At 43.7% G+C, this 26,279-nt stretch overlaps 1 protein-coding gene across 2 annotated transcripts in view; it reads left to right on the top strand.

Annotated features, from left to right (window-relative positions):
- The first annotated feature begins 16,743 nt into the window (after window positions 1–16,743).
- SLC22A16 (solute carrier family 22 member 16) overlaps window positions 16,744–26,279 on the top strand; it is a 103,041-nt gene continuing 93,505 nt past the window's right edge. Inside the window, exons 1-3 of one of the 2 annotated variants that reach the window (XM_073893777.1) lie at window positions 16,744–17,032; window positions 19,902–20,060; window positions 23,085–23,228. In XM_073893777.1, the coding sequence (XP_073749878.1) occupies window positions 23,101–23,228 (128 nt within the window). In that variant the 5' untranslated portion in view covers window positions 16,744–17,032; window positions 19,902–20,060; window positions 23,085–23,100. Of the gene's footprint in view, window positions 17,033–19,901; window positions 20,061–22,689; window positions 22,871–23,084; window positions 23,229–26,279 lie in introns of those variants that run through there. The other variant, XM_073893778.1, reaches the window with a different exon arrangement.

Here is a 26,279-nt window from a genome sequence, read left to right as displayed (position 1 = left end):
CGCTTAACCGACTGAGCCACCCAGGTGCTCCTGTCTGGTTCCTTTAAAAAAATATTTTGGGGGCACCTGGGTGGCTCAGTTGTTAAGCGACTGCCTTTGGCTCAGGTTGTGATCCCATGGTCCTGGGATTGAGCCCCGCATCGGGCTCCCTGCTCAGTGGTAAGACTGCTTCTCCCTCTCCCACTCCCCCTGCTTGTGTTCCCTCTCTTGATGTCTCTCTCTGTCAAATAAATAAATAAAAAATCTTTAAAATATATATATATATATATTTGGTTCTCCTTTTAGTGAGAGTCAGTTTCTGTCCCCTTTCCTGCCCTGCTTGGGCCTCCCCTCTTTTGCATGGCCTTTGACTCCTTGACCTTCCTTTTTTGGGGGTGGGTTCTCAGTTCTAACCCTTCCAACCTTGCCAGGCAACCATGTGGTACTTGAGTGCTAAATTAATCTCATTCTTTAGGAGTGGGGAGAAGAAAATAGGTTATTTTATATAAATATAAAAATCTTTTTTTGTTTCCTGAGCATGAAATATAGAGTCTTCTTCAGCTTTTGTTAATGACAATCCTTTTCTAAAATGTGTATTTTCCTTGAAATTCTGTGTACCTCTTGGCATTGTGGTGCCAGTGTACTGAATATCAATGAGGACAATAAGTGTAGGAGCAGAGAGATTCATAGTCACCCCAAGTGATAGCTTCAGAAGTGTTTGGGGTAACCTAATCCCTGATCTTGACATTTTGGGGGGAGGGAGTACCTTTCTCATGACCAAGAACAGAAGAACCTTGATTAACCAAAGGTCCCCATAATTTGATTTCATGATGTTTCCCATTATATTTTCAACACATTGCAGAAAAGACCCCATAAAAATTGAGCTGGTTAAATATCACAGGGCTAGGGCATCTGCTTGGCTCATTTGGTAGAGCATGGGACTCTTGATCTTGGAGTCGTGAGTTTGAACCTCATGTTGGGCATAAAGATTACTTTAAAAAAAAAATCACTGGGTTAATTTCCACTTATAGTCTCTAATAATTATTGAGTTGTGATATTCACCTCCACATCAGTCATATCAACATGACATGACAGAAAGAACATGGGTTTTGGAGACAAATTTAGGCTTGAAACCCAGAACTTCTATTTCTGAGCTATGTGGCCTTGGATAAGTTACTGAACCTCTCTGATCTTACATTATTGTCTATAAAATGCAAAAAATAGCTCCCACCTCATAGAGTTTAAGGATTAAATGATTTAATATGAGTTGTACCTGGAAGAATGCCTGCCCCATAGTAGGTGCTCAGTAAATGTGGATTCCATTGGTTTTCTCCTCCCCTCTGAAATTTCTATGTGCTTGAATGTGTTTCTAGTATAAATAGGAAGTTTACTATCCTTTATTTCCTTTATTTGATGAACTCTCTTTGTACAGAGAATGACATCCACATCTGCACAGATTATTGGTCCGGCATTTGAGTGCCGAAGACCCCACCCATTGTGCCAAGGAGCACTCTTCTAAGCAGGGGGCTATGTAACAAGCATCTGGGTTCATTCTTTGAGGAAACACTATAAAAATATGAGGGGCTCTTTCACTGTGTTCTGTTGGTATTACCCATCACCTTTTCGTTCCCTACAGTATGCACCTGAAACTCATATTACACTCTATGTTAACTACCTGGAATTGAAGTGAAAACTTCATGGGCACCTGGGTGGCTCAGTCAGTTGAGTTCCTGGCTCTTGGTTTTGGTTCAGGTCATGATCTTGGGGTCCTGGGATCAAGCCCTGCGACCTGCTCTGTGCTCAGTGGGGAGTCTGCTTGAGGATTCTCTCTCTCTCCCTCAGCCCCTCCCCCCGCTTACGTGTATGCTCTCTCTCTAAAATAAATAAATACATCCTAAAAAAAGAAAAAAAGAAAAACTTTTTAAAAAGATAATAAATGCGTTAGATAATGTTTCCATACCATCTATAGCTATGGTTACACCAATGAGAGCGACTATCTTTTCCAGACGTGAAATTGCAACATGAAGCAGAAGCCACCCACAAAGTCTAGGTCCAAAGAGAACATGTTCCTCCAGTTCCTCACTGTGGTTCTCATAAGCCCATCTGTACTTCCAACTCCTGAGTCATCACATCTCACGAAGACACAGTCCAGAGATTTGCAAAACCCCTCCGGCTACCAATACTTTTGCATCATTCATTGGAGAAAGATCACCAGGAATAAAAATAGCTCTTGAGTTTTGCTTTTTAGCCCTTTTAGGCTGAGTTTGGAAGGTCTGTGCCGCTCAAGGGACAGGAGGGAAGAGAGAAAGAGCTCCTCTCTCTGTACATAGACAACATGAGGGGTCCCCCTGAGAAGAGCAGCCCTTAGCAGGTGAGACTCCCAGTCTGGGAGACTCGGAGACTCCAGTCTGCTGGAGAGTGCCGTGGAGGAAAGGCCTGCTGGAGTTGGAGCAGTCTGAGCCCAAACGCCAAACCAATAAAACAAAGTTCTCTTCCAGAAAGCCATCATCATCCAAACTGAGCAGGGCATAGGCTACGGGGCCAAAGGAAAGAGAAGGTCCAAATGAAAATAGGGGATGGAGCAGAGGGGATGGGTCCAGAAAATCCAGAGGCATTTTCCCCCTAAGGTATTTGCAGAAATGTATTAAGCTCTTTTAATCATGAGCATTTCAATTCTACATATGTATCTAAAAACTTTTCAAAAATCTTTTTTTTTATTTTTCCAGTGGCTTAAAAAATCCCACACACTTTTTTCCATATAAACAAGGAATAGATTTATGTTTGCTTCCCCATCCATACTATGAACAAAGAGCTTAGCATTGATTATAATATATGTGTGTACATAGTTTTCACATATAATTACTTATTTGTAATTCATAAGAACTTTCATATGAAAATGATTCAAAGAACTACAGGTTAAGTGGAGGCTTCCAACAACTAAATCATGTGAAAAAATCTTGTACAATTTGTTGTAACACGTTCTTTATTTCCAGTGAGGATTGGACAAAGGAAAATAAGTTTTCAGGCAGAAACTCAGGGTGTGTCTCATGTAGTCTTAATTAATATTCTCTGGTGACTTCTCTGGTGAAGTTGTCCTGCATCATTTAGCTATCCTGGTATCATTTTAACATTTGGACTTGTATCTTGACACCAACTAAATAGTGCACTTGTTTTTTGTTGTTGTTTTGTTTTTTTAAAGATTTATTCATTTATTTCAGAGGGAGAGAGAGCACGAGCGGGAGGGGCAGAGGGGGAGAGAGAATTTCGAGCAGAATCCGTGCTGAGCTCAAAGCTCCACGTGGGGCTCTATCTCACAACCATGAGATCATGACATGAACAGAAACCAAGAGTCAGATGCTTAACTGACTGAGCCACCCAGGTGCCCTGACAGTGTACTTGTTAAAGCAAGGACCATGCTTCTGGTTTTGTTCACCTTTGAAATTCCCAGGGCCTTACACATATAATGAACATTCAATTGCATTTGTAAATGAGCTATACAGAAGATTCAGGTTGAGTATATGGAGCAACTTCCTAAGTTGAAACTGTTCTAATTGGTTAGTGAACCTAGGCAAGGCCGTATACCCTCATTTTGGAAACTATTAACCATTATATTGCCCTTGGAGTGGGTTACGTACCATGTGACTTGGATAGTCTCTTTGGATTTTTCCTGTCCCTGTGTTCTGTGGGAAAACAAATAATAGAAAGGCTGGACATCTTATCTGGAGCTTACCCTGGCCAACAGAATTAACTTTTGTTTGCTCCAAAGGCTAAGTAATGAAAACAATAGATCTAGAATCTAGATCTTTACACCAGATCTAGTTTCAGCAAACAAGTTGGTCTCTAGCCTACCACGGCCACCACACCCTTTCTAATTTGGAGAAGGGAACAAATGAATTCTGCAACATTTTTAAGGTCTTTAAAAAAAGTAGCAAAACATTCTAAAATAAAACTGTCTAAAATTTTCTTATAAACGCATTGTTTATATATAAACACATAAACTTGTTAACATAAAGCTTATTAACACCTAAATCCAACTTAAAATGTTATAAAAGCTGAACAAAGATCCAATAGCCAACCCAGTGTCTCGCAAACAGATGTTTCATGAAACACTAGTTCTGTTGGATTGTTCACAGGTTTTCACAATAAAAAGTTTACACACATCTGGAAAATTCTGGGTTTAACATGAAGTACAGGTTTTCTCAGAGCCTTTAATATGCGGATGGTATTGTGAATTCCCAGGGAGATGATCTAGTGCACCCTTTTCCACACTTAATTGACCAACGAACTCCTATTTCTTGCACCTCCAAAGAATGCTCTGTGGAAACTAATTTAGAAATCCCTGGTTGTGGCAGACAATGTTGTTGCCTCCTCCATGGCCTTTCCCTGCTTCCTCCTTATTGTCAGAAGCCCTATTTGTTTACTCTGTTCAGAGTGGCTTTCTCCTTCCATGGAGGTTGGGCCTCTCCTCAGCTCCAGAAGATGAATTGTGATTGGACCAAACCCAACACATTGGTCTCATTCCCTTTGCTAAGCCACTGGTTCAAGCATGGTCATGTAATGCAATCCTGGCCAATAAAATTTGAGGGAAAACTTTCAGGGAGGGTTTTTAGGAGGATTTGTTTTAAGCTTAAAAAGATAACCAAGACACCAACATTCCATTTTCTATTTCTGGACTTCTAAGTATGAGTGAGCTGTGGCAGCCATCTCAAGACCATGAAGGGAGCCAGTCTTGGAGGTCGCACAGAAATACCAAGGATCACTGAAAAGAAAAATGGAAAGAGCCTGTAGTCTTGAGAACTGCATTGAATCACCCATTTTACCAGCCTTAGAACTGCCCTCCCTCTGGAGTTCTCTTCTGGGACATTATAAATAGTCCTTACGTTAAACATCAGTTTCTTTTTTCTTTTTTCTTTTTTTTTAATATTTGCACTCAAAATCATCCACATAAGGGGTTCTCACCAGTCAGAGCCTTAATACCATTGGCACAAGTATAGAACATTCAAAGCATTGTTCTGGAAATGTTAATTTTTTTTGAAATATTAATTGTTAAAAGGCAGTAGCTTATTACAAACTGAGTGTCTACTACCATTATTACCAGGATCTGTAACCTTTATATTTAAATGAATGACTCTAATATTACCATTTTCAGTGACTCTAAATTAGAAAATGAAACATGTATTCCTTCACAGCAGGGGCAGGCTAAGATGATAAACAATCATCAAAGTACTGTAACAGTGAAATCCCTAACTCACCACAAGCCCTGGGGCTGGAGCTGTACATAGGAAGCAGGATGCACACAGCACTGTGTCTCGCTGTGGGTTGCCCAGCGTATGCTGCACGTTGTCGGGGCAAAGACTGTTCTCTCCTTTGCATCGAGTTCTCCCTGTGTGCAAAGCTTGGGCAAGGTCCCATCCCCTTCCTCCAAATCCTACTCCCATCACAGTCCTGCTGAAGTCCCATCCGCAAGGAACCTCCCCAGTTACTCCAGCCTCCACTAAACAGCCTTTTGGAAGGATTCTTCTTAACCAGTCTGAACCATTCACTTTGGCATTTAATTGAAATACCCTACATTTTCTCTTATTCCTTTGTGTTTTGTCTAGGCCACCTATTGGATGAAAGGAGTGGAGGGAAGGTGGGCATGATAAGAGTATTGTCCAGGTCAGTGGCTCAACTTGTCCAGTTCAACAAACCCATTTTATAAGAAATGCCTTTTCTTTTTTTTTTGAGATTTTTCTTTCTTTAGTTATTTACTTAAGAGTGCATGCGAGCGGGGGTGGGGTATGGGGGGGAAGAGGGCAAGAGAGAGAGAGAATCTCAAGGAGACTCCACTGACCGCGGGGCTGGATCTTGCGACCTTGAGATCATGACCTGAGCCGAAATCAAGAGTATAGCGCTTAACCGACAGAGCCACCCAGGCGCTCCTATAAGAAATACTTTTGTAGGGGCGCCTGGGTGGCTCAGTCGTTGAGCGTCTGACTTCGGATTGGGTCATGATCCCAGGGTCCTGGGATCGAGCCCCGCATCGGGCTCCCTGCTCAGCAGGAAGTCTGCTTCTCCCTCTCCCACTGCCCCCCACTTGTGTACCCTCTCTTGCTGTCTCTCTCTGTCAAATAAATAAATAAAATCTTAAAAAAAAAAAAAAAGAAAAATACTTTTGTAACACCCCTTTACTTAGCGTGAAATTCATAGATAAGGCAACTGGCCTATACATATAACTTTAAAATACAGTTGACCCTTGGACAACATGGGGCTTGGGGACACCAACCCCCCAGTTGAAAATCCTGTATAACCTTTGACTCTTCTAAAACTTAACCACTAATAGCCTACTGTTGACTGGCAGCTTTACCAATAATATACACAGTCGATTCAGATGAATGGATAAAGAAGATGTGGTATATATCTATATGTGTGTGTGTATACACACACACACACACACACACACACACACACAATGGAATATTATTCAGCCACCAAAAAAATGAAATCTTGCCATTTGCAATGACGTGGATAGAACTAGAGGGTGTTATGCTAAGTGAAATAAATCAGTCAGAGAAAGACAATTATATCATGCCACTCATATGTGGAATTTAAGAAACAAAACAGAGGATCATAAGAGAAGAGAGGAAAAAATAAAATAAGATGAAACCAGAATGGGAGACAAACCATAAAAGACTCTTAATCATAGGAAACAAACTGAGGGTTGCTGGAGGGGAGGGGGGTGGGGGATGGGGTAACTGGGTGATGGGCATTGGGGAGGGCACGTGATGTAATGAGCACTGGGTATTATATAAGGCTGATGAATCACAGACCTGTACCTCCCAAACCAATAATACATTATATGTTAATTGAAAAATAAAAAATATGCAGTCAATTAACATATGCTTTGTATGTTATATGTATTATATACTGTATTCTTATGATTGAGCTACAGAAAACAAAATGTTATTAAGAAAATCATAAGGAAGGGGCGCCTGGGTGGCTCAGTCATTAAGCGTCTGCTTTTGGCTCAGGTCATGATCCCAGGGTCCTGGGATCGAGCCCCACATCGGGCTCCCTGCTCTGCGGGGAGCCTGCTTCTCCTTCTCACTTTGCCTGCCGCTCCCCCTGGTTGTACTCTCTCTCTCTCTCTCTCCCTCCCTCTCTGTCAAATAAATAAAAAATCTTAAAAAAAAAAAAGAAAATTATAAGGAAGAGAAAATACATTTGCAGTTCTGTACTGCATTAAAAAAATCTGCATGTAAGTGGCCCATGTTGTTCAAGGTCAACCGTTTATGAATTCAATGCTCTAGGTGTAGTATAAATGAGAAGACAAGGAAAAGGAACTTATGATAAAGTGATATATATATATATATCAATATGTAAATGTTTGTCACGATGGCAGGGGAAGCCACAGTGAATACTGAGAAATGCATACTGATGTAATGTGTCGTATTGGTGGCTCAAATGCCACGAGCCATGGTGCCATTAGTGGTGGGACTTTCTGAAATGATAAATGAATGATAAACAATCTAAAGGATAAAAAAAAAAGTACAACTTACCTTGATTTATGTGGTAGTCTCATTCCTAGCAATTCAGTGTATATTAAAACTATGCAAAAATACTTTTTGTATATATATAAGGTAAGTTTGGTTCTAGGTTCAAATAAGTATAAACAAAATTTTCACCTGGGCAGCTGGCTGGTTCAGTTGGTTAAGCATCTGACTCTTGATTTCAGCTCAGGTCATGATCTCAGGGTTGTGAGATTGAGCCCCACCTTGGGTCCTGTGCTGCTTAAGGTTCTTTCCCTCTCCCCCTCCCGCCTGTACCACCCCCACTCCCTGCTTGTGCACTCTCTCTTAAAAAAAAAAATTCACCTAATGAATGACTGAGAGGATATTCAAAAGTTGCAATGGATGCAGGACAATTCTTCATTGTGGGGCACAGTCCTGCCCATTTTAGTGTGCTCAGCAACTCTGGCCCTCACCCACTGCAGGCCAGCAGTATCCTCCAATCATTAGATTACCCCCAAAGTCCCCACAAATTTCTAAAAAGACCTCTGGGGGAACTGGTTCTAATGACATCCACTGAGCTAAACCAAGGCCAGTGGGGATTGGGATTACTACTAGACAATCCAGAACCTGACCCTCAGCTTTAAAGGCCCTAAGAACGGGAGGTGAATTCCAAAATGTCAGTTTACTAGTCCACTGCCAGAGTTCTGAAGGGCGTGCTGTGGATGAGCCATAGGACGCAGCGAGTTCTCAGCTGGGGGTGGAGGGTGGTCCACTTCACCAGCAGATGTATTCATTTGTTCCATTTACCAGATGAGCTCCCATCTATACTTCTGTTGGAGCAAAGGGCTCCTCAGTTTCAAGAAGTAAATGTTATATATGTTTTGACAGTTTTGTCCAGATTTATATTTTCTGTGAGAGGAAGTGTTGACCTCCTCACTCTGTCATGCCATAAATGAATGTCCCTTTGGTTCTTTTTAGTAGTTTCTACTTTTATATCGAGACTGTATATATTTCAGTCTTTGTCATCATAGTTTCCATTAATTCTTTGAACATATTTATAATAGCTGTTTTGAAGTCTTTGCTTAATATAATTTCTGGGCCCAAGCAGAGTCCATGAGCTCTCCTGGTCACTCAACTCTGAATCTCGCATCTCAATATTCAATCAGCACATTCACTTCCTGTGGTCATAATTTTATGGAAAACCATGAGAAATCCCTGTCCAATGACAGAAACTTCTCAGGTTATGGACTTGCTTATCAGTTCCCACCCTCCTCTGGGCTTAGAACAGCTAAGCATAGAGGGCTATAGGGGAAGAAAGAAGTGTGAACTAGGGCTGGGTGGCTTGGCTCAGAGGTCATGGCCTTCTGGAAGAACTGGAATGACAGGCATCACCAAAGAGAGTGTCCTTCGCTGGCACATCCTTCTTGTAGATGACCCATGAGAAAGGGTACAGGGAGCCTGGACACAGAATCTGGGAAGTGGAAGATGAGAAGATTCTCTGGTTTTAAGCTCAAGATACTGATTAATATGATCCATTTGTACTCAAAACACTTGTGACACCAAACGTGGGGGTTTTCTACACCAAGAATTCTTCAATTCTCTGTAGACACCAACTGGATGTCTAATAATTTAATTCAATTTGGATACTAATTACCTGGATTTAGTGAAGACCCCACAGTTTAAGGGCTCAGTGAGATTCTTTTTTTTTTTTTTTAAAGATTTTATTTATTTATTTGACAGAAAGACACAGCGAGAGAGGGAACACAAGCAGGGGGAGTGGGAGAGGGAGAAGCAGGCTTCCCGCTGAGCAGGGAGCCCGATGTGAGATTCTGTCTGCTGTGTGATTCTGTCTGCTTTGTCTTTATCAGCCTCAACCTCTCTTCTCCTATTCCTTTATGGCTGACCTACCCCTATCTCCATCTGGTGACAGCAGAAGCTTCTGGGAGCTACTTGTGACTCTGTCCTCTTTGATCCAATGACAGTTTAACCCTCAGGGAGTGTACTTGAGCTCCCAGGTACAGACAAACGCTCCCTCCCATCTGGATGGTGAGCCCTGATGGGGGCACAACACAGCTTTGGGTCTGGCAGACCTGGCTCTCAGCTCCTCCTGACCAGCTGTGTGTGTGGTCTTGGGTGGAGCTATTTCTCTCCAGAGCCTAGTTAGTGTACTAAACTGGGAATAAAGATCATAACACGTCACAGAGCTAACACGATGACAAAATGAGATAAGGTATAGATAGCATCTGGCTAAGATATTATTGATAAGCTTTATTGTCTTTTCCTGTCTCTTCATTGTAGGGACTATGTTTCCTGTGTAATTCCTGGAGTATCTAGACCCAGCTGCTGCTCAGTAGATACTGTTGGGGGAATTACCTGTGGCTGCCCTCTCTGCACTTTTTGTTGGTGATCATCACACTATGCTCAGTGCGGTCTTAGGGCTTCTGAGGAGATGCCCAAGGGCCCAGGTGGGCAGGGCAGGTGAGACTCAATAAAGGTGGAAAGCAGAGGAAGGAGCAGTTTGGTTCCATGACCACCCTCACGTTAACCCTGCTGGTTTATGTATTATTAGTTTGGGAACAATATTTTCTTTTTTTTAAAGCATGGATTCTGTGATTTAAAGTTTGAAGGGCGCCTGGGTGGCTCAGTTGGTTCAGGGTTTGACTTTGGCTCAGGTCATGATCTCAGGGTCCTGAGATCGAGCCCCCAGTTGAGCTCCCTGCTCACACAGAAGTCTACTTGTCTCCCTCTCTCTCTGGCCCTCCTCCTGCTCATGCTCTTTCCCTCTCTCGAATAAATAAATAAATCTTAAAAAAAAAAATAGGGCGCCCGAGTGGCTCAGTTGGTTAAGCGTCTGCCTTTGGCTCAGGTCGTGATCCCGGGGTCCTGGGATCGAGTCCCACATCAGGCTCCCTGCTCTGCAGGGAACCTGCCTTTCTCTCTCTCTCTCTCTCTCTCTCTCTCTCTCTCTGTCTCTGTCTCTCATGAATAAATAAATAAAGTCTTAACAAAAAATAAAAAATAAACTTTGAAAATAACTGCCTTAAGCTTTGAATAGCTTAGAGGAGGAATTTAATTTTGTGAATGACTCAAAGGTTTACATCTTCATTCTCCAAAATGTTTGTCACTATAAATTAAATAAAGAATTCAATAGCCATATTTCAAGTACTCAGTAGCCACATGTGGCTAGTGCCTACCATTTTGGACAATACAAATATGAATATTTCCTTCATTGTAGAAAGTTCTGTTAGCATTGATCTATATTTTATAGTATTTAAATTATTGGACTTAATTGAGAGTGACTGTGGACTCTGTGCTATAATATGTTTATAGGCTTAAAGGGAAAGTTGAGTTGCCCATAGATGTAGGTTTGGGTCCTGATATTAACTTGCCATGTGGCCTACTGGACTGGCTTCATGTTTCCTCATCTGTACCAGGGAGGTGTGGGCCACATCAGAGGTTTCTATCTATTTTATCTGCAAGGTCCCTTTGTTACTTTGTTCCCTTGGACCCACACCCATGTTTAAAATAAACTGCTTTATTAGGTAATAATTGGCTTACTCTCCCACTTTTGTTAACTGACACTATTTATAACTACCAGCAAAAACCTCTGATCAGCATAAGATTACCAGAATCCGTATATTGAGGTGAAGCAATTCCAGCCCAGAACTTAGAAATGAGACATTGTGGTAAGCTTTGCCTTGTCTCTGGTAATTGTACAATGTTCATGTGGTGTTTTTCAAATATTGAAATTATCTTATTAATTGCCCCTCCCTGTCCCTGTCACTACTTCTCCTACTCCTAAGGTTTAAGGGGTCCTGGTTAGAAGTCACCTGACTACGTGGTCATTTACAATTATTTGAGTTTTTAAAGTGATCCTAGGTCAAAGGAGGTAAAGATCCTCAAAGTTCAATTTGGGAATTCAGAAAAGCAACCAAAAGAAGACAACTTATCAAATGCATAAATGAAACTAAAAATCTAGAATAGATAGACTTTTCAGTATAGAAAACAGAATGTGCAGTGTGATTGTATTTTGAAAATATATATTGGGTGGGACATCTGGCTATGGCAGAGTGAAAAGGCTGACAAATTCTCACCCTAAAAAATAAAATATAAAACTGAGCAAAATGGCAAAAACAATTTCAGGGTTTGGGAAATCAAACAAAGGGAAAGAACAAATTGAGAAGCATTTAGTCATGAGAAGCTGCCAACCTTTTATGTTAAAATGATGAGAGTCTGTGGCCTTTATGGGCTCCCTTCCCTGTGCCCCCAGCACATCTAGCCTGGTAATTTTACCAGCACCATACTGGCTGTGAAAACCAGCAGCCTCACTGTCAGAGGGGGGTAGATTTGATTTGGAATGAAAGGTGAAAACCCCCAACCAGCAGTGTTGTCAGTAAAAGCAGCAAACTCAGTAGGATTTAAAAAGGAAACCTCACAGTGCTACTAGCCTGAGATTGCAGTCCTGGTTGGAGCGAGTGGCTGACCAGTCAGACATTCAATGGGGAGATCCTAGAAATAAAGCCATGTAAGCTCTCCGTGCATCCCTAGTTGACTAAGACACTGCATATTACAGGGAACAGTCAAGAAAGCCTGGAAGAAAGTACAAGTGAGGCAGACTTAAAAACTGACTGACCTTTGAATGCATTCCTCAACCCACACACAGATCCATCAACAGACGACGGATCTTATAGGCTTAAGGTATTTGAGCATAACCTCTGCCCAGTCATCAGCTGACCACGAAACTATGCAGACACAGGGACAATGCTTTGGGAGCTAGGCTGAAAATTAAACATAAGAATTAAAAACAAAAAACTGAGCAGAAACATTCATGGCCACACACTGCAGGAGACACAGATTCCAAAGATTAAGTCCAGACAAGTTAATAAAAACAACATAACCACCTCAGAAAAAGAAATTAGAGTCCAAAGTTGCTATAGAATATTTTCTAAAATGTCAAATTTTCAAGAAAAATGATGAGACATGAGAAGAAACAAGAAATCTGATTCATACTCTAAAAAAATGTGACCCATACTCAAAACAAAACAACAGAAACTTTCTGAGTAGGCCCAGAAGCTAGATTTAGCAGAAAAAAATGTCAAAATAGCTATTATAAATATGTTTAAAGAACTAGAGAAAACTGTACTTAAGAATTAAAGAACAGTTCAGTGATAATGACTTGACAAGTAGAGAATCACAACAAAGAAGTAGACATTATAAAAAAGAACCTAATGGGAATTTTGAGTTGAAATATATAAAAACAGAAATTTAAAAATCTACTAGAAGAGGTCACAGAAGAAAAAAATCAGTGAACTTGAATACAGTTCATGAGAAATTATTCAGTTTGAGGAACAGCAAGTAAAAATACTAGAGAAAAGTAAACAGAGCCTCAGAGACTGGTGAAATAGCATCAGGCATAACAACATACATGTAACTGGTGTCCCAGAAGGCTAAAAGAGAAAGTGGCAGAAAAATTTCATGACATAATGGCTGAAAAATTCTCAAATTTGGTGAAAGCAGTAATCTACAGACCCAGAAGCTCAACAAACTCCAAGCAGAATAAAAAGAGATCCAGAATAAATAAAAAGGGAATCGTTAGAGATTCCAATACCCACCTTTTGATAACTGACAGAATAACTGGACAGAAAATGAGGGTAGATGAGTCTTAAAAACTCTAACAACAGCAGAATACACATCCTTTTATATTTCTTAAAGATTTATTTTTTTATTTTTATTTTTTTAAAAGATTTTATTTATTTGACACGCAGAGAGAGTGGGAGAGAGCACAAGCAGGGGGAGCAGCAGAGGGAGAGGGAGAAGCAGGCTTCCCGCTGAGCAGGGAGCCCGATGCGGGGCTCGATCCCAGCACCCTGGGATCATGACCTGAGCTGAAGGCAGACTCTTAATGACTGAGCCACCCAGTCGCCCTCTTAAAGATTTATTTTTTAAGTAATCTTTATACCCAAATGGGGCTTGAACTTATAACCCTAAAATCAAGAGTCACATGCTCTACTGACTGAGCCAGCCAGGTACCCCAGAATATATGTCCTTTTAGACTGCACATGAAGTATTCTCCAGGATAGATCATATACTAGGTCCTACAACAAAGCTAAGTAAATTTAAAATGACTGAAATTATTCAAAAGATGTTCTCTGACCACAATGGAGTTAAATTAAAGATCATCAGCAGTAAGAAACTTGCGAACTCTCCAAGTATTTGGATGTTTAATAATGTACTTCTAAATAACCCACGCACAAAAGAAGAAATCAAGAAGGAAATCTCAGGGGGGCCTGGGTGGCTCAGTCTGTTAAGCATCCAACTCTTGATTTCAGCTCAGGTCTCAATCTCGGGGTCATGAATTCAAGGCCTGAGTTGGGCTCCATGCTGAGCATAGAACCTACTTAAAAAACAAAAAACAAAAACCAGGAGGGGCACCTGGGTGGCTTTGTCGATTAACTGTCTGACTCTTGATTTTGACTCAGGTCATGATCTCAAGAGTTGTGAAATCAAGCCCCACTCAGGCTCCATGCTCAGGGTGGAGTCTGCTTGAGATTCTCTCCCTCTCCTTCTGCCCCTCCCTGATCTCTTTCTCTCTCTAAGATAAATAAATAAATATTTTTTTAAAAAAGGAAATTTCAAAACATAATGAATTTAAAATAAACAAAACACAACATATTAAAATTTATGAACTGCAGCTAAAGCAGTGGTTGGGAGGAAGTCATAACACTAAATACTTCTACTAAAAAAGAAGAAATATTAGGGCACCTGGGTGGTGCAGTTGGGTTAAGCGTCTGACTCTTGGTTTTAGCTCGGGTTGTAATCTCAGGGTCATGGGATCGAGCCCTGAGTTGGGCTCACACTCAGCGCTGAGTCTGCTTGAGATCCTCTCTCCCTATCCCTCTGCCCCTCCCCACCATGCTCACTTGCATGCACTCTCTCTCTAAAATAAATAAAATAAATCTTTAAAAAAGAAACATTACAAGCCAATTACCTCAATGTTCATCTTAAGAAATTATAAAAGAAGAACAAATGAAACCTTAAGTAAGCAGAAGAAAGGAAAAAATAAAGATTAATGAAGGAATCAATAAAATAAAAAAAGAAAAGTAATACAGAAAATCAATCCAATTAAACCAAAACTATGTACTTTGAAAAGATTTAAAAAAATAAACCTTTAATTAGAGTGAACAATTAAAAAAAAGAGGTAAGACACAAATTATCAAAAATAGCAATGAAAGAGGGGATATCACTACCAATCTGGTAAGATGAAAGTACTTCTTTTAAAGATTTTATTTTTAAGTTTTATTTATTATTTTATTTTAAGTTTATTTATTTTAAATAACCGCTCCACATGGGGCTTGAACTCACAACCCTGAGATCAAGGATCACATACCCTACGGACTGAGTCAGCCAGGTGCCCCTGATAAAATGAAAGGATTTTATAGGAATATCATGAAAAGACACAAATTACCCAAACTGACTCAAGAAGAAAGAGAAGTTCTGTATAAATCTATAACAGGTAAAGAAATCGAGTATATAGTTTAAAACTTTCAATAAAATAAACTCTAGGTCTAAATATTTTCACTGGCAAATTCTACTAACATTTAAGGAATAATACCAATTCTATACCACCTTTTCCAGAATACAGAAGAGGAGGGAACACATTCCAACTCAATTTATTAGGGAAGCATTTCCCTGATACCAAAACCAGACAAAATATCACACACACACACACACACACACACACACACACACACACACACAAAACTACAGACCCAAATTCCTCATGAACACACAAGCAAAAATCCTTAACAAAAAATAGCAAATCACATCCAGCAATATTAATAAAAAGGTAACACATCAGGACCTAGACAGGTTCATTTTGGCCATCCAAATTATGAATAATGACTATCTCTGGATCCTGGGATTATGGGCAGTTTGTTTTCCCCTAAATTTCTAATAATGAACATGGCTTACTTCCTCAACAAGAATTTGAATATTATTATTTAAAAGACATACAAAGAATTTTCTTGCAGTATTTTCTGGAGTAAATAGAGAGTAGAAGAAATACTAATTGGGGTGAAAGATTCACAAAGACAAAACACTTCTCACTTTCTACAAAGTAAAAGCTAAAATGAAAGCATGGAACGAAGAAATAGGAACCAGTAAATGTGACCCGATGCCCCTCCTCTTTCCCGAAAACCAGCAGGGGTCAGGCAGAGTCCTCAGCGGAAACCAGGGGCTTCTCAGACCTCCAGCCCTTCAGAGGAACCACTTTCCATGCATGACGGGGGCGTTTGCACATGGGTATGAATCAAGGTGCTTATCTCCACTTTGAAGGAAATGTGAATCATCAGAATGGCAGTTTTTTTAAATGGCACGACACTTGCAGAGAAGAGAAATTCCTAAGTATTAATTCATCCCCTGTTCTTAGCAGGGACCTTGAACGTTATAAATAGACAGTTGGTCTCGCACCAAAACCGAAGGAGGTTATTGAGCGTTTGGGTAGTGTCTGTGGGGGAGAGGCCAGGACTGGTCTACCTCTGAAAGCACCGGGAGGGATTTTAAATTTTATTTTATTTCATATCTTACTTTACGTTTTGGTTTGCAGTTTGGAGACGGAAATGACAGTTGATAAATAGAAGAGTTTCTCTCCTTAGCAGTCTCCTATCTTCCCTGAAACTCTGGCTCGCAGCTCCGGTGCCACAAATTCTTGCTCCTCACTTTGGACCAGAGCGGGTTCATTTATTTTTATTATTATTATTTAAAGATTTTTATTTATTTGAGAGAGAGAGAGAGAGAGAGAGCCAGTGAGAGAATCAGGCTCCCCGCGCGGGGGGCCCGATGTGGGACTCGATCCCAGGATCGTGAGATCATGACCCGGGCGGAAGGCAGAGGCTTAACCAACGGAGCCACCCAGGCGCCCCCGGAGCAAAGCGGGCTCATTCAGAGACTAACTGTTGAGACAGTTGAGGCCGATCTCGGAGCTGGTGCCGATGCCGGGAGGAGCAGGGTGCCGGCTTGGGCGAGCCCGGGCCTGCGACGTGTGGGGTCCCTCTCCACCTGGGCCTCAAACGCCTCCCCACCTGTTTGACAATAAACCTCCTTTAACAAAAAAGCATTTCCTCATGTGTCCAGAGTGCTAATAGCTGTAGAAGAGGACAACCGTGCGCCGGCATTCAAACTGACACCGCAAAGTGATACGGGGCCCCTTGAGAGAACCAAGCGCGGAGAGTTCCAGGTCCCGCAAGGGGGCTTCCTACAGGATCGGGTCCACACTTGGAAGCCATCTGTCCACCAGACCTAAAAACGGCCTCTGTATTCTTGTCAAAGAACAACTCTGGGTCCTCGGGCTCTGGGCTAAATAACAGATACCCAGGAATTCTATGCCGCGACACGGCGGACTTCTCGCAAACGACCAAAGTGCCGCTCTCATTCAGAGCGCACACCTAACGCCACGACGAGAAGCCCCACACGCACAGTACATCCCTCACTGAAAGTGAGGAGGTGCTGGCTCTGATGTACTGGGAGGAGCGGTAGTCGGAGGGCCTCGGCTGCTGGCGCCCCAGGTTCTGACCGGCACAGCGGGGGCTGGAGGGTGGCTGATGGGCAAGAGGCTGCGAGACGAACTGAGAGTGAGAGCAGCCCATGTACAGGGTGAGTCAGAGGCATGAGGGGCCTGGGGCTGGGGGCAAGTGTGCCCGGCTCCTAGAGCGGCCCGGGGACAGGCAGAGGAGGCTGCAGGGGCCCACTGAGGGCAGGGTGTGTGTGGCAACAGTTTCCTCTGAGGCTGACTGCTGGTGACATCTTGACTCCCTTGAGGCGGCCGACCCGTCCCTCTGTCCTCTCGCGCAAACCCTAAACACCACCTCCGCTCCGCTTCACCGCAGAATCTGCTCTGCCGGCGTCTGGCCGCGGCCAGGACGCACAGGAGGAATTTGAGCAGAAACCCCTCAGGTTTGAAGGTCAAGCCTTCCTATTCCCGCCTGTGACGCACGGCCCAGAGTCGCTGTGGACAGGCCATCGACTGGGCTGTGGCTTTCCTCTCCTTCCCGTGTCCCTGGTCTTGCACACGCTTCTGCTTCCTTGGGCTCTGCAAGCCTATTGCTCTACTGGGCATCTGAGCCTCCATCGTTGGGCACCTGCCCCAAATTTTATTGAAAGGCAAAGTAGGTGGTGCTTAAGCAGGTAGGCTCTGGGCCAGGCTGCCATTCACCGTGCAAATTACTCAAGCACTTTCTGCCTTAGTTTCCCTCTATGTAAAGGGGAATAATAATACAGCCTGTTTTTGGAGGGTTGTTGGAAGAGTTGAAAGAATAAGTACATACCGGGCACTCGTGAATGCCTGGCATTTGGCACAAAGGTTGGCTCTTGGCTCATTTACTTATTCACTCAACACCTTTTTTTAAGATTTTTTTTTTTTAATTTATTTGACAGAGAGAGAGCGAGAGAACGAACATGAGCAGGGGGAATAGGGGAGAAGGAGAAGCAGGCTTCCCGCTAAGCAGGGAGCCCGGTGCGGGGCCTGATCCCAGGACCCCTGGATCATGACCTGTGCCGAAGGCAGACGCTTAATGACTGAGCCACCCAGGCGCCCCCCCCAACACCTTTATATTGTGTACCCACTTGCCATGAACTGCCTTAGGTGATGGAGATACAATCATGAGGCAAAGAAACACTATCCTTGCCTTCAGGAAGCTTTTAGTCTATGTGAAGTGTCTTTAGACTTTAATCAAATAATTACACTGTAAACAGTTGTACTTGTTACAAACCTTTTTTGTGTAGTATCGTAAATGTAAATAAGGAGAGACGGAGCTGCAAGGGGCGGTATGTGTAGTGTGAAGAGGGTATAATGAGGACTCTCACCTGGGCTGGGGTGGCACGTCTGGGGAAGGCTGACAGGCAGGACAGTTCCTTGCTCCCACCTTTTCACTTAGCATCCCACCGGCTACTCCTTGGACTGGGTGGTTCTTGAAAAGGAGCCAAAGGAGCCAGTTCTCCTCTTGAACCAAATCAGTGCTCAGTGGTTAAAGCAGGACACTGTATATACATTAACTTCTGTGGAGTGTGTTGGGAAAGCACGACTGAGATCTTCACGTCTTGTCCACCAGCCGTGGGATGTGGGACACAGTGTCAGATTCCCCTAGGCCTCAACTAACCAGCCCTGGAGCTACATAACCACCATAAACCCTACTCCCAGAGGTCTGTGTGAGCCCCGGCACCAGGGAAGACCCCCGACTTCCACCTCGGGCAGGGGGAGGCTTGTTCGGTGAGTCTTGTCCAGTTACAGGGAGTAGCTCAGACTCTTTCAGAGCCAAAGCGACAAGTGACAACAGAGGTGCCGAGAAGGTAAAAATCCAGTGACTACAGTAGAAGACATACTTAAAACGGTTCAGCCTCAAGTCTCAAAGATATGGCTCGATATCTTGGGGAGAATGCACAAGAAAGTGGTACCCGTGGTGACGTGTAGAGAGTGGGATGAAAATGAGATTTATTTTTCCTTGTATTCTTTCATATTTTTAAAATTTTGTGCTGTGTATCTATATAAAATATACATAACTTATAATTGACATTAAGCAAATGGTGAGATTGAAGACAGAACTTTTTTTTAAGATTTTATTTATTTGACAGAAAGAGATAGCAGGAACAGGAACACAAGCAGGGGGAGTGGGAGAGGGAGAAGCAGGCTCCCCGCTGAACGAGGAGCCCGATGTGGGGCTTGATCCCAGGACCCTGGGATCGTGACCTGAGCCGAAGACAGATGCTTAAAGACTGAGCCACCCAGGCGCCCCAAGACAGAACATTGTTAAAAGCCACATAATCGGATGTAAAATATAAGATGTGATGGAGATTTTTTTTGTCTTTGACGAAACTATGGATTTTGTCCTTTGGTGACTTTACTGGAGGAAGTGACAGCAGCAGAACATATAGGAATTAATTTTTACCCTTTCTTTCAACAAATACCTGCCATGTGCCAGGCACTCACTGTTCTAGACACTGTTCTAGAATGATGAACCAAAGAGGACTCCCCATCATCCCCCAAATTTCCTTTCCTCAAGGAGTTTAAATTTGAGGGCACCTGAGTTCCAGTCCTGGCTATATTACACATTAGCTCTTTGACTTTAGAGTCTTTAGGCTTCTATATTCCCATCTTTAAAATAGGGGCTGTACAAGATCTTCAAGCAGATTTAACCATCTATTCTGACTCTAAAAGGTCAACAGCACATAGTAGACAAGCTAGGCACTGTATTTGTTCTCTATGGTTTTGTAACAAATTACAACAAATTTAGTGCCTTACAACAACACAGATGTATGTTCTTACAATCTGGAGGTCAGAAATCTGACATGGGTTCTCACTGGGCTAAAATCAAAGGTTTGGCAGATCTGCCTTCCTTTCTGGATATTTTATGTAAGAATTTCTTTTCTTGCCTCTTCTAGCTTCGAGGGGCCATCCACATTCCTTCCTCCATCTTTGAAGCCAGCAGCAGCAGGTCAAGTTCTCATCCTGCATCATTCTGACCTCCTCTTCCACACTGAAGGACCCTGGTGATTAATTGGGTCCATCCAAATAATCCAGAAAAGTCTCCCCATCTTAAGGTCAGCGGATTGGCAATCTTAATTCTATCTGTAATCTTAATTCCCTTTTGCCATGTAATAGAACGTATTCACAGATGCTGGAGATGAGGTCATGGACATCTTTGGGGAAGGGGGGCATTATTTGGCCTGATATAGATGTTTAACAAACAACATGAACCCACAGTTCTCTGACTTTTGAATTTCACAAACTGTTTAGACAAACAAGCTGTTTTGGTTATCTATTTCTGTGTACCAAATCACTCCCAAACTTAGTGGTTGAAAGCAACAAAAATCATTTATTGTCCTCACAAATCTGCCATTTGGGCAGCATTGGTGGAATTCGTCTCTGGCCCATGTGGTATCAGTTGTGGTAGGTCAGTTGGAGCTCAAGAATCCTCTTCCAAAAGAGCTCACTCAATGTCTGGCAAGTTGGAGATGGCTATCAGTGAGGAGCTCATCCAGTATTGGCCAGGGGCCTTGCTTCCTTTCTATATAGGCTTCTCCTCACGGCTTCTGGGGCATTCTAATAGCATGGCAGTTGGGTTCCAAGAGTAAGGGTTCCAGAAGGCCTAGGAGGAAGCTGCAAGGCTTCCTATGATCTAGTTGCAGAAGATCTCGACTGGTAGATCTCGACTGGTATGTCCACTATATTTTATCAGCCAAGTAAGTCAATAAGGCCAGCCCAGATTCAAGGGGAGACAAATTAGACGCCCCTCTCAATGGGAGAAGTGCCAAAGAATTTGTGACCATCTTTAAGCTACTACACACACCAACAAAAACACACAAACAGAAGGGAAGACTAACATAGTATTGCCATAGTTTCTTTTGATAAACAGGAATATTAAAAAACAAAGCCAAAAAATGTTATCATCTGTTACATTATCCCATCTATTTCTGAAATAATAAGCCTTTTTTTTTTCTACAAAAAGTAGAAAGGATATCGTCCCAGAACGAATGGTAGTTCTCCAAAACTGAACAAACTGAGCTTCATTAAAAATACACTATGCTATACTGGTTTTTCTCCTTTTAAGCCAGGTAAAAAACTCAGTCACGGGTAGGGTCTCCAGATGGACCAGCAGGCATTAGGCATGAATGACTCTGGGGTTCAGACCAGCAGCCTGCTTCTACCTCCTCGGCCCGGGTTGCAGCTAGACTCTCCAGAACCCCATGTCGTGCTGGCTCTGGGGACTCACTGCCCTACTCTATTCCCGGGAGTAGGGAGCTGCCAGTGGGCCCAAAGGTGGGAGGATCTGCCTGTTGTCTAGGATTTGCCTTGGGGTGGCAAGGATGGGGCTTTTTTCTGGCAGCTGTCAGGCTCTCCGGCCACAATTTGAGCTCCTTTCCCTGTGGCTTTGGCTTTGGGGGCTGGGCTATTCTGACTCTGCAGGCCTGGACGAGGTCCTGATACCTCTGGCCTGAGGCAATGGGAAGCGTGCCCAAGACCACTGCCATCACCCCGTCCGAGCTTACCAGGATCCCTGGGGGAGGCTTTTCCGTGCCAGCTTCCACCCACCTTAAAATTCTGGCCCCTCTTGTGGACTCTGGAGCCTCTAGTCCCACAATGGAAACGTTTTACTCGATCAGCAAGGGACCTTTCCGTGGTCCTCTGTGACCAAGAATGCAGAGACCTCTAAGCCAAGCCAGCTCTGTGTTTCTAGGCCTTGCATACCTCAGCCAGACCCGGGAGGTAGTAATGAATAAGATGGTTCTTAAAACGATGACCGAGGTTTTTACCTGTAGAAGGCAATTACCTGCGCTTAGTCAGCTACTTGGGTGGTTGAGGATTGATTTCTTAAGTGTTTCTGAGCGACACAGGGAAGTGGAGAACCGTAGAGTCGGAGCCAGGGAGACTCAAACCCTCCAGATTACGTACTCCTCCGAGGCCTCAGCAGTTCAGGGAAGCGGAGGTCTTCTCCCCTTGCATTTCACAAACGTCAAAGTGGGATCTTCCCAAAATTCTTGATGCGGAGGGAGGAGCCAGTGTATACTGTTCACCCTCCTCCTTTTAAGTCAAATGTCTCCTCTCACAGAAACGGCCTCGCCCCGGACTTCTGTGAATGAAAGGTGTTTTATCAGAGTGAAAGGGCCAACTAGAAGCCGGGGTCATCCTCTCTTCACGCGGTCTTGTGTTCAATGGTCAGCATGATGACCGGGAGAGAGCACGTCCCCTCGGTGTTCCCCCTGATGCGGGCCATCAGGGAGCGGGGTTGGAGGGGTCACCCCACCTAGTGATGCATCTAAGAAGCAGGTCAGCCCAGTACAGGCCGGCACAGAGCCCTCTGTTTGCAATTAGCACAAAGAGCCAATTCACCAGCCCACAAAGCTCGTCCTCCATAATAGTCCTAATTAGAAACATCATACATAGGAGGGAAACAATTTACACCGACTCCAACATGAGCTCATGGCAACAGAGTTGTTTGTTTTTCAGCCCTGGGGCTATAGACACACACGGCTCAAAAAATAATGCCTATGTATTTTAAAGACTGAGATTTTCAGACACTCCAGAAGAATGTGGCAGCAGCAAGATGCTGTGCCAAAGCAGCCTCAGTTATGACTCCCGCCCACCCCCACCCGTCCCCGCCCCATTTTACTTCCTCTGCTGTCCGTCTTAGGGAGTGTCAGGGTTTTGTCAGTAGCTTAATATTTCACAAAATAATCTGCAACCGGTTCTTTCTTCTTTGTTCTCGCGTAACCTTGAAATTTAAGCGTCTTTCCATCTGCTTTCGGTCCTTTTCCACCAGTCGGACCCTGATGATGTTTCCCTTGCTTAAGGGAGCAGAAATCAGCATGCATTTCTGTTTAGCAGTCCTGGTGCCTGGAGCAAGAAGCAAGTAAGCGTGCTGAGCGCTGGCTGCAGTTACCCCACGGTTGCTAGGGGAGCCAGAGAGGGCCGACAAAGAGCATAAACCCCAGTGTCTCCCGACACTTTGCCATCAACACTCCGAGGCTGGCTCCTCATTTGGAGCAGGGGTGGTTTTGGGGGGTTTGCTGTTTTTTATTTATTTATTTTTCCTTCTCTCTCTACGGTTTCTCCGTCTGGTGCAGTGGAGAGTAATTCTCCATGTCAGCTCTGGGAGATGCCCAGCGGACGTCGTCTAGAGCCCCACCTGCACTACAGCACCACCTTCCTGCCTCTTCCTTTTTTCTGCCTCCAGCTCCTTGTTCCCCGGCTCCCACAGTAGCTTCCGGGTAAGTGTGTGGTCGGTGGGTCCACTCGCTGGCTGCGAGTCCAGGCTCTCGTTCTGTGATCTTGGGCCACTTCAACTCTCTGAACCTGTTTCCTCCTCTGTAAGACAAGAGAGGCTGATCCCCTCCTCATGGTATTGTTTTGAACATTAAATGAGATACAGCATGGAAGAGCCTAGTACAAAGTACTATGGTGTCCGATAAACATCCTTTATCTTGTCATTAATAGTCTCATGGCTTTCTAGATTTTCTTGGTGATCGGTCCTCCCTGAAACTGTGACCACGGAGGATGGCAGCAGGGCCAGAGTACACATAGTAGATGTTCAGGAAATGCCATATGCTGAGTACCTTTTTCAGTTAATACCCAAAACTACGCTGAACATGCCGAACTGATGTTTGGAAAACACATCAGGACCTCCTCAGGTTTTGTTGGTTTTAAGAAGGCCAGGTTAGTATTTTGCTGCCCTAAGGAAGAGGTGAAGATCAGTCAATGGACAGAATGCCACTCCAGCCCAGCTGTCCCCTGCTCCCTTCTCCTCGCCCTGTGGATTGAGATAAAAAGTCCCCCGAGACCCCACCTCATGCTGTAGGGGCCACGTGGGGGTATTAAGTAGCACCCATTAAATTGCCTTAAGGACAGTGTTCGAAATAGTTCTTCCTTCAGTTGGATATAAGATGTATTTTGCCACGAGGCTCTTCCTGATGACCCACTTTTACTTCCCCACTTTTATCTATGTGAAAATTCTCCACTTGCAGACTTTGCTTAATTTAATGCTCCCTGAAAATTTACACGTTCACCAAAGAAATGAAAAGAATGACCACAGTGTGTACAGAGGGGTGTTTTCTGACTGCTACAAAACTGCTTCATTATGCACACAGCTGTGTTTCCCTGGGTGCACCTTGCCCTGGCCCCACCTCCTCCTCCGGGAGCCTGGCCTGCTGGAGGGGGGGGGGGGCATTGGCCGCAGAGGTGTAGGAAAAGGGATCAGGAAGTGCAACTGAGTGGCGCAGACCATTGCCCGAGCCCTGAACCACGGGGCAATCACAAGTAACTCCAAATCCTAACACAGCACTCACAGCACAAAGACAAGTTCCGTTCCTTTGTGCTGCCCAGAGCCTTTGCCAGCTCTCAGGTCACGTTGCCCGGAACCATGTGCTTCTGCACTGAAAGGCCCCATTGTGCTGACTAGTCAACAAGGCAAAGCAAAGTTTGCCCCCTGCATCAAAACCTGGACCGTCCCTGACTTTTTACGTGCTGAGAAGTGTGTGCTTAGTATTGTATTAAAGTAAACGGGGAGGGGCAGTTCCTAAAGCAAAGAAAAATAGATACTTATCTGCTCAGTATCTCGGACTGGAGGCTTTTGAAGTGACCTGAGAAATGGGCTTATTGCTTTCATTGCTTCTTTCCTTCCTCCTCCTTCTCTTCTTTGGCATTCATCCTCCTCTCCAAAGTTTCCTTTCACAGTGACCCCAGGTTTCTGTCGGGAATTTTCACCCCACTGCATGGATAAACAAACAAAACAGACTGTTATAAGTGCACTGAAAACATGGACAAAAAGACTTGGAAAAGTTTCTGACACAGAAACCCAGTTGGGTGTGAAGTTATTCTTGCAGGGAAACAACAAAGTGAGCTGAACATATATTGAAAATACAGCATCATTAAGAGCTGCCTGTTTAACACTTAAACACACTGTCTCTCAGACTTGGGCACCCAAGCACAAAACCAAGATCTTTGCCCTGCTTGGGTGCACCAGTGAACCTGTCTAGTCCCAGTTTCCTTGTCTATACAATGATGCATTTGCTCAGAGGATCTTGGGAAGTCTCTGGGGTATGAGCTCAAATTCCAGTTCTACTGTCTGCCTCTTCCTGGTTCTGAGATTCCACAATATCCTTCTAGAAGACCGACATGGTAGAGGATGGAGGGAAGGAATAAAAGCCTCTTCATTAATGCAGAAATTGAGGTAAGGGGTCAATGTCAGTGAAGGCACTAAACATGGCAAATGTTGAAATGAGGAGGACAGTGACAGCAACTGACTCTTACTCTTTGACACACAGGACTCTTGATTTGAAGTTCCTCAAGCTCCTTCTTTTCTCCTGGGAGCTCATTTCTTTCCTAACAACTTTCATCTGAAGTCAGGGGAACTGGCCCAGTTCAGGGCCTGCCACAAACTCAAGCAGGCCCTTTCCCTGCCTCAGTTTCTTCACTGGTGAATGGGAGATATGGAGTTAGCTGATTTCTAAAGCCCATCTAAGGGCTAACATTCAGATTCCGGAAACTCCAGGAAATGCACACTCAAACTAGCATTCTGACGAGTGAAAAACCAGAAAAATAATTGAACCAATGATTTTCAGACATTGGACCTCCAGCAGTGCACGACACTGATTCCTGGAAAAGTGGAAACAAAGGAAGCGAATCCTGTGATCGTCCCCAGCTGACTACCTTCAGAGAATTTCCAGGCCATAGTGCAGGGAAAGGGAATATGGGTGGGGCCCAGCAGTATCCCTGAATAGAGGAGATGGAGCTGGGATCCCAGGGAGACCAGTGAAGCTAGAATTCACAGAACAGAATACTGGAGAGGAGGGAACTGTACCCAGAGGACACTGTGGAGTTCTACAGAGCATCCTCTTCAAGTCTTCAGCTGAGTGCTGATCAGCACATGGCATGTGAGGGAACTCCATGAGACCAGGGAAAGAAGCATAAGGATTAGAAGGAATAATCCCTAGAGCCCACCTAGGACAGGGAAGAGTTCCTATCCCCACCAGCCAGAGTTGAGTACTTTGTAATTCATGGGGCATTGAGGAGAGTACTCAGAAGGGTATTGTCTCAGGAATGGGCCTAATTAGCCTGAGACTAAAGGCTGCCCTGGTCCTTCCTGACGAGGCTTAACAGCAAGCCTTGAAAGGACCAAACTATTTCCAAGTAACTTAACCGTGTCCCAGAACAACACCCAATAATATCTTAAAAATAAAAGAATATCCAGCACTCAATAGAGTGAAAATCAAGCAAGAGAAACATGAAGAATATTCTACCAAGGCACAGGATAATCAAATTGC

Source organism: Callorhinus ursinus, unplaced genomic scaffold (assembly GCF_003265705.2).
Source record: "Callorhinus ursinus isolate GAN/ISIS: 27379988/994484 unplaced genomic scaffold, GSC_fseal_2.0 scaffold6, whole genome shotgun sequence".
Classification (NCBI taxonomy): domain Eukaryota; kingdom Metazoa; phylum Chordata; class Mammalia; order Carnivora; family Otariidae; genus Callorhinus; species Callorhinus ursinus.
Note: the sequence above shows the minus strand (reverse complement) of the source record. Positions and strands in the feature narration are given on the sequence as shown.